Genomic DNA, 18,607 nt, shown 5'->3' on the forward strand with positions numbered 1-18,607 from the left:
AGCATATGCCTAAGACTTTTGCACAGTACTGCAGTCCTCCATTTTAATATCGTTCATGTGCCTATCTAAGAGTCTCTTAAATGTCCCTGAAGTATCTGTCTCTACCACCACCCCTTGCAGGGCATTTTACACACTCACCTCTCTGGTTAAAAATAAACCTGTCTCTGACATTCCCCCTTATATATTCCTGTAATCACTGTTAAATCATGTGCACATGTATTAGCCATTTCTGCCATGGGAAAAGGTCTCTGTTTGAACATATTTGATTGTTAAAGATGCTCATGAGAAAATATATTTTATTCTATGTACAGTGAAGTGTGATTGGACTATGATACCCATTGCAAGGTAATTGCCATCTCTGCCAGCCTTTGGCACTGGGAAAAGTAAGGAGACTATAAGAGACAGTTAAGAAAGCTGCATCTGGTGATATTCTCTAATCAGAAAACAAATTTTACACAAATTATTTACAACATTGACAAAAGTATGCTTTGTTGTATTTAGTAAAGGGATGTGTCCAACACTGATTCGCTCACTCTTTGGGCCGTGACAATACAGAGGTGATTCACCCTCTTGACAACTGAATCATTTGTTGTACCATGTCAGAGTGTGTTTAAGAGTCACACAGGCCACATCAAATAAGGACAGCAGATATTGTTTCCTGAGAGCCTTAGTAAATCAGATTGTATCTCCTAACAATCTCATAAGTTTAGACTTACCCTAACCTAGAGTCATCATCATCATCACCATCACCATCGTTATGTGCGAAGTTGTATGACGTGGGTGGTCATGGACTTGATCATGACTGTTCTTTGCAAATTTTTCTACAGGAGTGGTTTGCCATTGCCATCTTCTGGGCAGTGTCTTTACAAGACCGGTGAACCCAGCCATTATCAGTACTCTTCAGAGATAGTCTGCCTGGTGCTAGTGGTTGCAAAACTAGGACTTGTGATATGCACCAGCTGCTCATATGGCCATCCACCATCTGGTCCCATGGCTTCACGTGATCCTAATCGGTGGGGGGCTAAGCAGGTGATACACCTTGCCCAAGAGTGATCTGCAGGCTAGTGGAGGGAAGGGATGACTGGTGCTTCCTTGATTAGAAACATATCTCCACTCCGCAACCCATTACCTAGAACAGGCATTTTAAAACATTTGAATTTGCTGGGTTAAGAGTTTAAATATTCCCGCTGTTACATTGATATCTGAACAACAAGGATTGTGAGTTAAGGTCGTTGGTGTGCTTAATCAATAAAATACCATGTCCCAGCTGAACTGGACATAAAATATTTCTTTCTGCTTTGAGGGAATTGGCCGTTGGAGATGCATCTAATGTGAAATATAGTCACGAGGGTAAATATTTCAGATTTGATCAGATTGTGCTATTCAGCTTAGTATAGTGAGAATGTGCAAACGGTTAGTCTCTTTGGCACCTGACCATTTCCCAATATTCCACATGACCGATTCATTTTAAAAAATATTTTAAGATTTTAAAAAGTATCAGTATTTCTGTTCTAATCGAAATTTGGTGTTCAAAGTCATTTGCAAATTTGTGTCAGTGCCATTGAGTTTCTCAGAGAGGGATTTTGTCCAGATTTGCACAAAGTACAGCAAACCCTGCTACCATTGCTGCCATCAGGAGGAAGGCCACACATCGACAGCAGCGCCTCTGGAAAAGAAGAGACAAATTCTCTATTAGTACAGTACCACATAATACATTTGCTGTTAAATACATGTACTTAAGGTGAGAGGGAAATAAGGTTCTATCTTATTCAACCTTTCCCTAGAACGCAGGTCCTCCCGTCCCGACAACATACTTGTAAACTTTCTCTGTACTCTTTCAATCTTACTGATATTTTTCCTGTAGATCAGTGGCCAGAACTGCACACAATACTCTAAATTTGACCTCTCCAGTGTCTTATACGTCTCCAACATAACATTACGACTCCTGCGCTCAGTACTCTGAATTATGAATGTGCCAAAAGCTCTCTTTCTGATTCTATCTATCTGTGATGCTACTTTTAAGGAATTATTGATCTGCATTCCCAGATACCGATGGAATAGGGGATATGAAGAACTTGTGTGCGAAAATAGATTCACAATAAAGGGCCAGTCATGACGTACAAACCAACTCACAGACACTCTCAACCTGCCTTGGCCACTTTTCATCTTTTATTGCTACTATTTCACATATTGATGTGACTGCTTGTTTTATAATAATAGTGCCAGTAACATTATACTGTCTTACATAAACATGCACCTCGCACTATAGGTCAACGTTCAGGCCATGCTCTACTAATATTACCTTGTGACTTTATGTGCTTGATCATAAATACAGTGCCTTGAAAAAGTATTCAGCCCCCAACCCTTTGTTCACATTAATAAGTATTTCAAGCAGGGATTTCGACTAATTTAACTGAAAATTTTTATTTGTGAACCACATGGTCCCTTTTTCACAGTAGAGCCCACAAAACCGGAAAAATCGTAAAGCATGAAAAATTAAAAATTAAAAATCTGGAATATCAGCAGTTCAAAAGTATTTCCCCATTTGCTCAGTAATTAGCTGAACTACCTCTCACAGCTATTACAGCCAGTTTAAAAACGCAAACACGAGGAATTCTGCAGATGCTGGAAATTCAAGCAACACACATCAAAGTTGCTGGTGAACGCAGCAGGCCAGGCAGCATCTCTAGGAAGAGGTACAGTTGACTTTTCGGGCCGAGACCCTTCGTCAGCCAGTAGTCTTTTTGGATAAGTCTCTATTAGCTTTGCACATTGCGATGGAGCAACATTTGCCCATTCCTCCTCACAAAATTGCCCAAGCTGTGCCAGGTTAGTTGGCGACCAGTGGTAGACAGCAGTCTTGTGGCCTTGCCAGAGATGTTTGATTGGGTTAAGGTCTGGAGTCTGATTGGGCTACTCAAGGATATCAGTTTTCTTTATCTGAAGCCACTCTATAGTTGCTTTGGCAGTGTGCTTTGGGTCATTGTCCTGCTGAAAGCTGAACTTCCTCCCCAGTTTAAGCTTTCTGGAGAAACTAGCAGGTTTTTATCCAGAATCTCTCTGTATTTACCAGCATTCATCTTCTCTTCAATTCTGACCAGATTTCCATCCCTGCTGCTGAAAAGCGTCTCCACCATACTTTACAGTAGGGATGGTGTTACCTCCCTGACGCACAGTATTAGATTTACACCACACGTACTGCTTAGTGTTGAGGCCAAAAAGTTCCCCTTTAGTCTCATACAACCACAAGACCTTCTTCCACATTATTACAGTATCTTCTAAGTGATGTTTTTGCAAAATCTTGACAGGCAAGGGAACGTTGCTCCATCACATTGTGCAAAGCTATTAGAGACTTATCCAAAAAGTCTACTGGCTGTAATAGCTGCAAGAGGATTTCTAATCAAAAGGGAAGAATACTTTTGAACTGCTTACATTTCAGTTTTTTAATTTTTAGTTTTTTCATGCTTTAACATTTTCCCTGTTTTTGGAGTTTTCTGAGAAAAAAAGGAACATGATTCACAAATAAAAATGCTCAGTTAAATTGATTAAAATCCCTGCTTGTAATATTCATCCAGGTGACAAAGGGTTGGGGGCTGTATACTTTTTTCCAGGCACTGTATAGACATAAAGCACAGAATAGTACAGCACAGGAACAGGCCCTTCGGCCGACAATGTTGTGCTGAACCGGTTAAATTTGTAATTAACCATCCTAACTAATCTTCTCTGCCTACACAATGCCCATTTTCCTCTCGTTCATGTGCCTATGTAAACGTCTCATAAAAGTCTCTAATGTTTCTGTCTATACCACCACCCCAGGCAGTGCAATGCACTGGTGAGGCCTAACATGGAATATTGCGAGCAGTTTTGGGCCCCTTATCTAAGATATGCTGACATCAGAGAAAATTTAAAGAAATTTCGCGAGAATGATTCCGGGATTGAGTGGCTTATCATATGAAGAGTGTTTGATGGATCTGGGCCTGTACTCACTGGAGTTCAAAAGAATGAGGGGTGGAGGATCTCAATGAAACCTATCGAATATTGAAAGGCCTCGAGAGAGTGGATGCAGAGAGGTTGTTTGCTATGGTGGAGGAGTCTAAAGCCAGAGGGGACACAATCTCAGAATAGAGGGATGTCCATTTAGAACAGAGATGAGAAGAAATTTCTTTAGCCAGAGAGTGGTAGATAAATTCTTGATTGGTCAGGGCATGAAGGCATACAGGGAGAAGGCAGGAGATTGGGGCCAAGAGGGAATTGGATCATCCATATCGAAAGGGCAGAGCAGCATCACTGGGCCAAATGGCCTAATTCTGCTCCTGGACCTTGTGGTCTTATGTGCTGTGTGTGCTTATATACGCTGTGTTTTGCACCTTGGCCCCAAGGAACAATGTCTCATTTAGCTGTGTTCATGTGTATGGTTGAATGACAATAAACTTGATCAGCAAAGCAAACTTGGAAGGCATGTTAGAAGTAGAAGTGTAGCCCTTGCTCCACCAAATTCGCTGACCTTGGAGCCAGTGCTGCCTCCCTGCGCTGATTCCATATTCTTTAATACAATTGATATCAGAATCTATCTGTGTTGAGCCTCCACAGAGAATTCCAGAGCTTCTCAACCAGCCAACTCCATTTTCCCTGTCTTGTGTTTTTACAACCATCAAAGTTTGGAGGGCTTTCCTATTTGTTATGATCTGGATTAGTCAAAAGCTACCCAAAATCAGACCCAATAACCCAAACACCCAGTAAAGTAAGAATCTTTGCACTCAACATTAAATTATGTCACTCACTCTCATATTTTGCAGAGACTTTGGAGAAAATGTGATAACCAAAATACCAGAGATGACACGGACAGCATTTAGAAAGCTGTATAAAGGTTTAGGAAGTATTCATTCGAGTTTCTAAAAAAACACAAATAGTGTGGTCTGATGATTCACAACATGGAAATGTATTGGTCTATTCAGACGTTAACCGAATTTCCTGTTTTGGAAACAACAAAGTCTGACAGGATTAGGTGCATATATTTTTAGATTGGATAGAATTAAAAATACTTGATGAGAATTGTTGAAGCAGATAAAAGCTTTGTCATTGTGACTAGCAATGCTGGAGATGGAGATGTATGAAGTGGAAAAATAATTTAATTGACCGATAATGACCTAAAAGTCCACAGAATCTTCCAGCATGAAATAATGCAGTGGGATCCTGATGTACAAAGGCCCTCTATCATTTAACTGAAATACTAACATGCTAATTTATCATTTTTATTTTATTTAATGACAGGTACAAGAAGATTTCAGGTGAAATCAATGTCAGAGGTTTTACTCCCAGTGGTCCAGAGAGTAACATTAGCCAGATTATAGAGTCATACAGCATGGAAAGGGGCTTTCGGCCCAACTCACCCATGTTGACTGTTTCCCACTGAGGTAGTCTCACTTGCCCATGTTTAACCCATTACCCTCTAAACATCTCCTATCCATTTATTTATCAAGGTGGCTTTCAAATGTTAATGTACATGCCTCAACCACTGTTTCTGAGAGCAAAGTACAAATATACACCACCCTTTGCATTAAATGAAGGCAGTTTTCATTTAAAAAAATGGATAAACTCATGGAATATTATCTGTAAAACATGACCAATTTCAGTTTGTCATATGATAAAATGAAACTGCTGATGACAAACTATTATTAGGAGCAGGTGGGTGCGTACTATTCAGTATCAGTCACCACAATCCAAACCGTCCAAATCTGTTGCAAGCCAAACAGAAGTTGTTTAAATGCAGAACTGATGTAATTGGCTCAAAGAGACTCAAACATGAGAAATTCTGCAGGTGGTGAGAATCCCTTGCAACACACACCAAATGCTGCAGGAACTCAGCAGGTCAGGCAGCATCAGTGAGAAAGAATGAACAGTCAATGTTTCGGGCTGAGTCCCTTTTTCAGGACTGAAAAGGAAGGGGGAAGATGCCAGAATAAAAAGCTGGGGGGAGGGGTAGATGGGAAAGGTAAAGGGCTGGAGAGGAAGAAATCTGATAGGAAAGGAGGAGGGGACCGAGGGGGAGGTGATAGGCAGGTGAGCCGGCATAAAAGCTCAGAGTGGTGAATGGATGAAGGAGGGAGGGAAGATTTGTCTGCCAGGAGAAATCAATATGCCATCAGGTTGGAGGCTACCCAGACAGAATGTAAGGTGTGGACTTCCACCCTGATGGGAGCCTCATCTTAGCACAAGTGGAGGCCACAAACTGAAACGTTGGAACGGAAATGGGAACTGGAATTTAAATGAGACCTATTCTGAAATGTTGTAGAAGTAACTTTCACTCCCCATTTGCAGACTTCCTTGTAGTCTTTGCTCAAATCGTGTTTTTCTCCAGTAGGGATTATGTATAATGTATGTTTAGTTTAAGTCTTTCTCATGAATGCTGTTTATATTATGCTATGCTCCTGTAGTGCTGCTCCTGCCTCAGTAAAGCAGCCAGTATAGCCAAAGACCCCACCCACCCCACATATAATCTCTTCTCTTCCATCGGGCCGAAGATACAAAAGCCTGAAAGCACCTATCACCAGGCTCAAGGACAGCTTCTATCCTGCTGTTAAAGGACATTTGAACAGTCCCGTGGTATGGTGAAATGGACTCTCGATCTTACAGTCTATCTCATCATGAATTTGCATGGTATTGTCGACCTGCACTGCATTTTCTGTGTCACTGGAATATTTTATTCCATACTGTTATTCTTTTACCTTGTACGACTTGGAATGAATTCATCTGTATGGACAGTATGTGTCGTTTTCACTGTACCTCAGTATACAGCTTGTGACCATAATAAACCAATTTTAAAGTGGTTTTTATATTGCACCTGTACATATATGTACTTTTGCATCTGCCAGTAAACTTGACCTTGATTTTAAATGCTGTATTACATGGACTCTGGGTGAAAAATAAACTGTACAAATTGAGTTGGAGCTTGATGGGCCAATGAAGATTTGACTGGAACTTGACACAAAATCATTATTAATCCCTTTAAAATGCAGTGCAGTCTCATGTTGGTTCTGGTTATGCCTGGCTGAAGTTTCTTCATGGTGTGAGCCCAAAGAAATTTGAGGGCTGGTGAAATGTTTGGTTTCAACTATGTTACATCAGAGTATCACACTCAAAATGTTGGAGGAACTCAGCAGGTCAGCAGAGGGTCCCAACCTTTGCAGACCCTTTGTTTAATGGTATAGGTCCATGGCATAAAAAGGATTGGGAACCCTTGATGTATAGGAAGGAACAGTAGCCAACGCTTTGTGCCAAGATTCTTCATCACGATTTTTGACGGTCCAATTGAAGGTTCTCAGCTGAAAAAAATTGGCTCTTTTCTCCTCTCCATAGATGCTGCCTGACCTGCTGAATTCCTCCAGCATTTTATATGTGTTACTCTGGGTTTCCAGTGTGACAATGCTTTCCAATGTTTGTAATTTTTAAAAATAAATGTGTTACTGAGTGTTTAGGGAGAGGTGGCAATAGTGTTGGTTTTATATTGCTCCAGCAAAGAGCTACTACACATAAGCTGATCTTTAGAGGGACACACAAGAGAGAAGGAATTAGAAAGAGATACTGGAATGTTGATAGAATGGGAGGAGGTTCAAGTAGAATATGTTAAGACATAGGAACAGAAATAAGGACAATTGTGTCTGTTCCACCATTCCACCATGACTGATTTATTATCCCTCTCAACCCCATTCTCCTGCCTTCTCCCCGTAACCTTTGCTGCCCTGACTAATCAAGAACCTGTCACCCTCTGCTTTAACTATACCCAATGACCTTACCCAACTATACCCAATAGCTGTCTGTGGCAGTGAATTCCAAAGATTCACCACCCTCTGGCTAAAGCAGGGGTTCCCAACCTGGGGTCCATGGATCCCTCGGTTAATGGTTGGGGTCCATGGCATAAAAAAGGTTGAGATCCCCTGTGCTAAAGATTTACCACCTCTAGCACAAGTAGGTTTCTGGGCAGATATAGTGCTGAATATTGAATGTAATTCCTTGCAAACATTTTTAGAGTTTTTAATTTTTAAGTTAGTGAGTTAATTAGAAAAGCATTATTAATTTTTTGTTGGGTTAGTTTGTGATTAAAATTGTCAATGATAACAAGAAAAACTTGTGCTAGATCACGTGGCGTGCATTATTTGTCAACCAATTTCCATAGTGAGTTCGTGCAGGTATCTCAGGCCTTGAAGTGGCTGATTAGTTGTTAATCTCTGGTATTTGTCTGGCTATTTCTCACCTTGCTCTGAGTCTGGAGCAGCTTTCAGAACCTCACCTGGGAAGGTCTCTTCTTAACTCTCCCTGGCTCGTTCCTGGGGCCCTGCTGCTGTTTGAGCTGGGCCTGGCGCTCATTCTGCACAGCTGCGAGCTCCAAATGAAGTCCAGCACACTGGAGGGTTGACGAGGAAAAGAAGATTATACGATTTGAACAATCAACTACATCATAGACACAGGTAGAAGATAGAATTCACAGTTCAGTGCACTGGACAGTGATATCAGTGGAACCAGTCGTCTGGGATTCTGACAACATTTAAGAAGGTTCCAGAAGAGCATCTGAAATGCCTATTCGTAAAAGTTTGGGAGCTGGGATTAATACAGGAGTCGACCCTCAGATTGACGTGGATCAGATGGGCTGAATAGCCTGTTGCCTTAACGTTCAATTCTATGACTTCTAACATCTCAGCTGCAATACTGAAGAATTTCTCACCAGAATGAGCCACATCTCTTCCCAAGAATTCTGCCACAGTTACAAAATCTGGCATCTGCAATGTCCAGCTCATAGGATCTAATCCGACCAATTATTACCCAGTTATCAGCCTAGGCCAAATCATCAATGATTTTCCTTCCGTTATGAGGTCAGAGTAGGGGATGTCCACAATGTTCAATCCCATCTGCAGCTCCCCCACCCACCACCATGCCCGCATGCAGCAAGACCTTGACAAGAGACAGCACGTGAGTGTAACGCCATTACAGCACCAGCAACCCTGGATTCAATTCCCATTGCTGTCTGAAAGGAGATTGTACATTCTCCCCGTAACTGTTTTGGTTTCCTCCCTCCCACATTCCAAAGACGTACACATTAGTAGGTTAATTAGTCACATGGGTGTAATTGGGTGACATGGTTTCGTTGGGCCAGAAGGGCCTGTTACTATGCTGTGTCTCTAAATAAATAAAGTTGGAAGTAATTTTCATGCCATCAAAAGTATCAGAGAATGATCATCAGAAAGAGAAAGTCCATATTGTATGATGGGGGCGATCGTGATCTTCCCGCGACCATGATGGTTCTTGGCAAATTTTTCTACAGAAGTGGTTTGCCATCGCCTTCTTCTGGGCAGTGTCTTTACAAGACGGGTGACCCCAGCCATTATCAATACTCTTCAGAGATTGTCTGCCTGGCGTCAGTGGTCCCATAACCAGGACTTGTGATATGCACCAGCTGCTCATACGACCATCCACCACCTGCCCCCATGGCTTCACGTGACCCTGATCCGGGGGGGGGAGGGGGGAGGGCTAAGCAGGTGCTACACCTTGCCCACAGTGACCTGCAGGCTAGCGGAGGGAAGGAGCATCTTACATCCCCTTTGGGAGAGACGTATCTCCACCTCGCCACCCAAGCCATATAAATACTGGGACTTAAAGAGCAGGTGGCAGGTTGGTTATCTTGCATCAAGTGAAGCCCCTTCTGATATCCCAGAGACATTCTATCACTGACTAGACACATGTCAGGAGTGTGATGACGAATTCTCCACTTGCCCGAATGACTGCACCTCCAACAAGTCACAAGAAGCTTGGTACTGGCCATGATGCACTAATAATGAGTTAAACTTCTACCACGTAAATCACTTTGCCTCAAACACAGTTGGCCCATCTGTCATGGAATGAGACAGGAGTGAAATATCCTCCTCCTCATATGGCATAAAACATAATCAGGTTAAACTCACAAATCATGCCATGCTTTCAGCTCTCTGGGACAAACAGACTTTTCCAAATATGTCATAGAGTCATAGAAGAGCACATAACCAGGCCCTATGGCCGTGCCAAACCATTTAAACTGCTACTCGCATTGACCTGCAGCTGGACCATAGCCCTCCATACGCCCACTATCCATGCCGATCAAAGTAGAACCAGAGATTGCTAAAATGGGGAATTTTAAGTATTGTTGACCTTAAAGGGACATTCTTTGAATGAATTGCTATAAATTGGCATGTGGTATTTCTCAGCTTGTGGCATTCTACATTCTGACTGGTGGCATCGGAGACTGGTACGGAAACTCCAAAGCACAGGGATACCAGAGGCTATAGAAAGTGGTGGATTCGGCCAGTGCCATCATTGGTACAGCTCTCCCCACCAGTACAGTGCAAAAGACTTAGGTGCTTATATATAGCTAGGGTGCCCAAGACTTTTGCACAGTACTGTAGTAATTTTATGTATTGCACTGTACTGCTGCCACAAAACAAAACAAATTTCATGACGTGTGTGAGTGATGATAAACCTGATTCTGATATGGGTCTCAATTGTGGACTGAGAGTGGGAAGGAGGCAGGGAGAGGGGAATCATGGTTGGGAAAAGGGGAAGGGAGAGGGCAGGGGGTGGCATGCACCAGAGGGACATTTGTAATGGTGAATAAACCAATTGTTTGGAATCAAATGGCCTTGCCTGGTGTCTCAGAACTGGGTGTGCCTGCACCAACACCATCTACCGCCCCGACACTCCTCCTGTTCTTCCGCTCCCTCACCTTTCCCAGCATCCTTTGCTCCCACCAGATTTCAAGCTCGCTCTCCGCTCCACATTGACAAATACAGTACTGTGCAAACGTCTCAGGCACCCTAGCTATACATTTTTTAAATTGAGATACAGCATGAAGTAGGCCTTCCAGCCCTTTGAACTGCACCGCCCAGCTATCCCAGATTTAACCCTAGCTTAATCATGGAACAATTCGCAATGACCTATTATCCAACCAACCGGTACATCTTTGGGCTGAGGGAGGAAATCGGAGCACCCCCCCAAGGCAGTCACAGGGAGAGCATACAAACTCCTTACAGACAGAAGTGGGAATTGAACCTGGGTCATTGTTACTGTAAAATGTTGCACTAACCACTATGCTAATATGCCTGCTGTGTACATACATCTACTGATGCTTCTGGACACATCTTCAGTGATGTTCCTGGAATCATCAGGTGTTTCGGGTCTTTCAACATCATACAACCTCCTCCAGGTGACCCTGCCGGGGCTGATCAGACCCCAGCTTATATCCAGATGGCTAGCTACTTATGACTCCATGGCTCCCCTCTTTTGAGACACAGCCATCTTGAGGTCCTCTCTGCCGCATTGGTGGTACTGCGGATGGCTCTCCTCTTCCTCTCTCCCTCGATGCCCAAATTGCTGAAGGCTCTAACTAAGGAGCAGGCTACGAATCCCCTACAACCAACCTCCACTGGGAGACACCTCACTCAACTTTGGCACAGTACTGTATGATAATCTAAGTTCATGTCTGACCTTGTACTGTACTGTGCTGCTGCAGCAAAACACTAACTTTCATTGCATTTCTACCGTGTGTAGGTATGCCTGTCACACTAATAACCAAGTTTGAGTTTTTAATGTGTGGGATTATTGATGAAATATTTCTGTTCAGCATCTGGATGGGCATAATTTTCTCACCTCCTCCTGTTTAGCGTGGAGCTGATGTAATTGCCTTTCTAGTTGCTCTTTCAGTTGTCTGATCTCCAGCTGAAGAGCCACCTCACGCTGTTCAGTCCTGGCATAGGACTCACCTGCAATGAATCAGAAATGACAGAAAGTCTGCAGGACGCTGGAAATCCAGAGCAAGACACACAAAACGCTGGAGGAACTCCGCGGGTCAGGCAGCATCTGCGGAAAAAAATAAACATGGGTCCCGATGAAGGGTCTCGGCCCGAAATGTCAGCTATTTACTCCTTTCCATAGATGTTGCCTGACCTGCTGAGTTCCTCCAGCATTTCATGCCTGTCGCATTGTATCAGAGTCTAGGTTCGGAATCGAGAGGCAAACGACAGCGGTTGAGATACCGGGGAGCTGGACTAACCATTCTGTAGCACAGTTATCTCCTGCTCTGCGGTGTCAGTGACTTGGTTCTGTAGCGTGCCTGCAGTTTGAAGAAACGTGGAAAAGGATTAGTGTCATCTTGGAGCACTTACAGCACGGAGACAGGCTCTTCAGCCCAATGGAAACACACAAATTCAACTCATTAACGGATTTCAATTTTATTCCAGACATTTGTACACCATGCAAAATGTAACATTCCTTTTTTTTTAATTTTATTTTTATTTGGATAAGAAATTCACAAATATCATGTACTTTTTTCACACATATAACCTTTTCCATTTTTTTATATGTATAAAACTACAATTATTTATACATTCTTAAGTACACATTGAGATGATATAAAAGGAAAATAAACATTTAAATAGATAATTATGTACTGTGGTAAATCTAACCTATTAGGCTAAGTAATGGAATTAGTTGTTAAGAAAACTGGTAATAATAGTTTCCATATAACCCTTCTGGACCATTTCCACTGGTCCAAAATGTTCTATATAAGCCTATGTATCAACTATTGTAGGTGTTTATATCCCAATTTGTTCATGCTTGCTCCTGCCTGCAGACATAATTATCCAATCCCTATGTACTTATTTACTTAATTTTTTTCATTTTTTTATCCCTTTCCCAAATCTTTCCCTTTACTTGTGTTAATTCTCTATTTTCCAAAAGAAAACAAAAAAAACAAACATTTAGACTAGGGGTGCATACGTTAGCAATATTACTGTGTTGATGAGAAGAGCAGTATAAATCATTAGGAGAGTCATCTAAAGTCTGCTCACATTGGGGTTATATATTCAATCCATTTATTCCAGATTTGATAAAATTTTTCTTTTTGAGTTCTCAGGGAGTAAGTCAACTTTTCCATTTTAAATATTTCCAAGATAATTTCGTACTAATCTTCTAATGTAGGTGGTATTGGATTTAGCCATTTTCTAGTGATTGATTTCTTACTTGCCGCTAAGAGGGCCTGCAGCAACTTTATATCTTCCTTCTGTTCAAGAAACAATACATGCCCCAAATAGAGCGTCTCAAAGTTCAGAGGTATCTGGGACCTAAGTACCTTAACTAATGTTCTATGAATACCTTCCCAAAATAGACTTAATTTAGGGCAATCCCAAAAAATATGAAAATGATTTGCCTCCTTGGAACCACACCTTCTCCAACACATCACATTTGTATCTTTATATTTTTCCTGATATGGGGTCTTGAAGTATCTTATAATGTTTTTCCAACAATGTTCTCTCCAAGTCAAAGAATTAGTCGAGGACCATTGAAAGCTGCAGATTTTCCCCCAAGCCTCCTCTGAAAGTACCAACCCCGCTTCTTTCTCCCACTTCTCTTTAATATACAGTGTATTTACATTTTTAGCATGGGAGAATGCATTATATAATCGAGAAACTGATTTACTAAGTATTGAACTGCAAGCCGAATTCAGAATCTTGAAAAATTCTAATTCTACTGTTGATAGGTCTGTATATCTACAACTCATAGTTTCGTACTTGAAGGTACCTAAAAAAGTCATTATGTTCTAGGCCATGTTTGTCCTGCAGGATTTGGAAACTTTGTAATACTCTTTTATCTATAAATGAGAGATAGGTTGTAAGACCTTTCTTTATCCATAGCTCAAATCTTTTATCTCCTCTGTTGGGAAGGAATTCGGTATCATATGCACACCATCTAAAGAGTTTTAACATGTTATTAATTCCACATGAATTAACCACCTTCTGCCATACTTTTAATGTAAGATTTATCCAAGCGTTTTTAAATTTTTCCAACTGGGCCATCAATCCTTTGTCAGCTATTGAGGCCTGAAGAGGAAAACTGTCAACCAATCCAAATTCTATTTCCTTCCATCTAGCCTTATATTCCCTATTACACCAATATAACAGAGGGGTTATCTGTGAGGCATAAAACTAATTTCTCAGGCAAGGAAGAACCATACCTCCTCCTTCCTTCCCTAACTGTAAGATGTTATATTGAATTCTAGGTTTCTTCCCTTGCCAAATGAAGCGGGAAATCCATTTGTCCCATTCCCTGAATTGATTATCATCCACCTCCACCGGTAAAGTACAGAAAAGATACAATAATCGAGGAAGAATATTCATTTTTATAGTATTTATCCTTGAATTTAAACTTAAAAAGGGGAGAAAATTCCATCTATGCATATCTGCTTTTATCTCTGAGATTAATGGCCCATAATTTACCTGTGACAGTGTTGAAAGATCCTTCGGCAGGGTTATTCCTAAATATTTTAATGATTTAGCTTCCCACTTGAGATCATATGTATCCTGCAATTTTTTTGGATGGTGTATAATTTAGGGACATAACCTGCGTTTTCTTTACATTTATTTTATAACCTGATATTTTCCCAAAGTCATCCAACAGTGTAAACAATCCTATAAATGATTTTTCTGGTTCACTCAGATAGACCAAAACATCATCTGCGAATAATGCCACTTTCTGTTCAATCCCTGCCACCTTGATACCTTTTACGATTTCGCTCTGTCTTATTAGTTGGGCAAGCAGTTCAATATATAGCGCAAAAAGGAGAGGAGAAATTGGACATCCCTGTCTAGTGCCTCTCTCTAAGATGAAGGAGTCAGAGAGGTCCCCATTTATCTTAATTCGGGCTGTAGGGCTGTCATACAGAGTCTGAATTACTTTAATAAACTTTTCTTGAAAGCTGAATCTTCCTAACACTCTGTATAGGAATGCCCAACTAACCGAATCAAAAGCTTTCTCAGCATCCAATCCTACTACCATTGTCTCTGTCTCGTTCTTATTATCCTGTTCTAATATGTGCAGAGTTCTCCTTATGTTGTCCTGTGTTTGTCTTTGTTGAATAAATCCAGTCTGGTCTAAATGGATTAGGCCAGGTAAAAGCTTTTCCAATCTGCGCGCTAATATAGATGTAAATAGTTTTTAATCTAAATTAAGAACACTAATTGGCCGATAATTGCCACATTCTAGTTTATCTTTACCCTCTTTAGGAATAACTGAAATAATCGCTTCTCTCCAGGAAGGTGCAGTTTCTCTTCTCTGCAAGATCCAATTAAAGGTGTTAAGTAGTAATGGGGCTAACTGTGTCTTCAGGGACTTGTACCACTCTGAGGTAAACCCATCAGAACCCGGGGACTTTCCAGCCTTTAACCTAGAGATGGCCACGTTCAGTTCTTTGACAGTTACTGGTTCTAATAAACTTTCATTTTGTAAATCTGTAAGTTTAGGTAGATCTAAAAAATTCAATACACTGTAGGTCTCATTGGGAGTACAGCTCTCGATAATATGTTTCAAAACTCTCTTGAATTTTCCCTATTGTACTCTCCACAAGCTTTGTCTTTGGATTCTTTATTTTATGAATTGTATTGTCTGCTTGTTGTTTTCATAATTTATATGCTAATAATCTAGCTGATTTACCTCCTACTTCATAATTCTTTTGTCTCAGGTAAAGAAAATTTCTTTGAGTTTCCAACATATAAATATCATCAATTTCACTTTGCAATTTCCCAATTTCCTGTTTTCGATTTGAATTACTTTTGTTGCTATCTACAACTTGAAGTTGTTTTAATTTTCCTTGAAGGTCTGCTAATTTTTGTGCATTGATTTTTTTCATGTGAGTGGTAATGGAAATAATTTTCCCTCTCAGTACAGCTTTCAATGTATCCCATAAGATCACTGGTGATGTTTTTCCCGTGTCATTAAGGTCTAGGTATTCTTTGATTTCTCCCCTTAATCTCTCCATTACTTTCAGGTTACTGAGTATATGTGAGTTTAGCCTCCATAGTGTTTTCCTCATTTTCCTTTCCAGGATTAGAGACATAGAGACTGGGCTATGATCCGACAGATCAATTGTTGCAATATTACAGTTTTTTATCCTGAGTCTATCTGTATTAAAGATAAAGAAATAGTCTATCCTTGAATAGGCTGAATGAGGGAAAGAGTAATATGTATAATCTTTACTAGTAGGGTGTAATTCCCTCCAGACATCTATAATTCCCAACTCCTCCATCAATGAATTCACTTTCCGAGTCAGAGGTTTATTCTGAGTAACTATTCTTGAAGAATCTAATATAGGATTTAATCTAATATTAAAATCCCCTCCACAAATTACTACCCCCTGAGAACTGACCATTAGGTCAAAAATGTGTCTATAAAATGACCATTCACAACCCGGAGGAGCATAAACATTCAGCAATGTTATTTCTGTACCTTCTATTCTTCCTGTGATTTTTACGAACCGTCCTTCTTTGTCTCTAGTCTCTGAAATATGTTCATAATTAAGAGTACTTGATATTAAAGTAGCTACCCCTCTTTTGTGACTCAATTTATATGATGAATAAAATACATGCTTAAAGCCCATTCTTTTTAATTTTCCATGTTCAGATTGGCTCATATGTGTTTCCTGGAGGAAAGCTATTTGTGCCCTCTCTTTTTTCAATTTAGACATAATCTTATTTCTTTTAATTGGATTCAAAACCCCATTAACATTATAGGAAATTATTTTTACCAGTTCAGTTTGCATTTTTCTCTAGTAGAAAAAAAAGCACTCTCCTTTTCTAACCAAACAGTAAGCAATCTCTTCTCAACAGTAAACCAAGACATATAACCACACCCTAGACATTTCTGAACGTGTAACATTTGAAAATTTTTCCCGACTTCCCACAGTGAGGCCTGAGCACCGACCCGCCTCAGTTCAGAGGGATAACCTCTATCTTCACCCTGTGTTAGAGGGCCCTCAGCAGTTTGAATAATCATAGAGAATTTTCTCCTATTTATGTCTCGACCATATTGCTATCATTCAAGTTATTCCGCCTAGTTTATTTTCAGTTACCAGTTTTCATTTTACCTTTAAGTCCGATTTACCCTTTTCAGTCATTTCTCTTAATTAATCTGTGTTCTCTGTACATTCGCATCTGAATATTTGCAGCTTTTTCTTGTAGTTTGACACTTTGGTTCGAGTGGAGCGTCCTCACCCCACTAACTGCCACGACTTCTGCCGAATCCTCTCCAGTAGCGACTCCGGTTGGGTGATAACTTTAATATGTAGTCCCCGGTCCGCCAGGTCCAACGTTGCCTCCTCCACCGTAGCGTAAGTTTTTGTCCCTTCGTTGTAAAAGACTCTCAGCCGAGCTGGATACAGGGTCTGGAATCTGATGTTGTTTTCCTTCAGGACTCTCCGTGTTTCCATATATTCCTTCCGTCTGGCAAGAATCCCCGGTGCGTAGTCGTGGTCTAAACTGATTTTACAGTTGTTCCACATGAAACCTTTCTTTTGCCATGCCCGTTTAAGCACCTCTTCCTTCGTTCTGTAACTGAGAAATCTGACCAGAATCGATCTGGGCTGGGCGCCTGCTGGAGGCTCTGGTGCCAACGCGCGGTGAGCTCTTTCTATCTGTAGGTCTTTTGCGGCCGGTATATCAAGGTTCTCTCTGAGTAGCTTCTCCACGAAGGGAATCATCAATCCAGGTTTACCTTCAGTTCCTTCGGGAACTCCGTAAATCCTCACATTTTCCCTTCTCGAGTGGCCTTCTTGATCTATTAGTTTCCACTGGAGCTGGTCTTGCAGCTTCAGCATTTCTGCTATCACCTCCTCTGCGTTTTGTAGCTTCTCTTCAATTCCAACAATCCTCGCTTCAGCTTCATCTATCTGCGAGTTAGTTTTTACTATTTCTCCTTTAATATCTTCCAGCTGTTTGCTGTTATCTTGTCGGAACTCGCGAATCTTTCCGAGAATCAAGGACAGAGTCACCGATTCCCCCTCATTATCTCCGTCCTGGCTTGCCGTGGGGGAGCTAGGCCCGTCGCCTTGCTGCGTCTCTTTATGTTTATCAGCCTTCGGAGCGGACTTTTTAATCTTGTTCTTAGATATCATCCTTGCCCCTTTTATTAATGTAGTTATGCAATATTAAGTATTTGTCTAAATTCGATTATGGGGCAGTTTATCTTCTTTTTTGTCGAGAGACCTTTTCCTTACGCCGCCATTCCCTTGATGACCCCGCAAAATGTAACATTCCATGACATTGGCTCCCTGTTCTGTAAGCTCATGATATCATTTAACATAGAACGTAGAACAAAAGTTTAGGCTTTTCAGCTGACCTTTTGACCTACTCCAAGATCAATCTAACCTTTCCCTCACACATCATCTTCATCATTATGTGATGTGTCATATGACATGGGCGATCATGGTCTTCCTTCTCCATCCATGACTGAGATGGAAAATGAGCGAGCCATTATTAAATGATACAGCATACTCAATGGGCCAAATGGCCTAATTCTGCTCCTATATGTTATTGCCTTATAACCATGATTGTTCTTGGCAAATTTTTCTACAGAGGTGTATAAGATGATGAGAGGCATTGATCGTGTGGATAGTCAGAGGCTGTTTCCAAGGGCTGGAATAGCTATCATGAGAGGGCACAGTTTTAAGGTGCCTGGAAGTAGGTACAGAGGAGATGTCAGTGGTAAGTTTTTTATGCAGAGAGTGGTGAGTGCGTGGAATGGACTGCCAGCGATGATG

General features: G+C 41.1%; 1 protein-coding gene across 5 annotated transcripts in view; it reads right to left on the bottom strand.

The window, feature by feature from the left end:
- Positions 1-279: 279 nt before the first annotated feature.
- Positions 280-18,607, bottom strand: part of LOC140210122 (TRAF3-interacting JNK-activating modulator-like) — a 60,392-nt gene continuing 42,064 nt past the window's right edge. For 3 of the 5 annotated variants that reach the window (XM_072278970.1, XM_072278971.1, XM_072278969.1), the window contains exons 13-16: positions 12,074-12,133; positions 11,671-11,783; positions 8,288-8,401; positions 280-1,666 (exon numbers count right to left, since the gene is read on the bottom strand). In XM_072278970.1, coding sequence (XP_072135071.1) covers positions 1,571-1,666; positions 8,288-8,401; positions 11,671-11,783; positions 12,074-12,133 — 383 coding nt within the window. In that variant the 3' untranslated portion in view covers positions 280-1,570. Of the gene's footprint in view, positions 1,667-4,781; positions 4,893-8,251; positions 8,402-11,670; positions 11,784-12,073; positions 12,134-18,607 lie in introns of all 5 variants that reach the window. The other 2 variants (XR_011889161.1, XM_072278972.1) reach the window with 2 other exon arrangements.

This window comes from Mobula birostris, chromosome 14 (genome assembly GCF_030028105.1).
Source record: "Mobula birostris isolate sMobBir1 chromosome 14, sMobBir1.hap1, whole genome shotgun sequence".
Lineage (NCBI taxonomy): Eukaryota > Metazoa > Chordata > Chondrichthyes > Myliobatiformes > Myliobatidae > Mobula > Mobula birostris.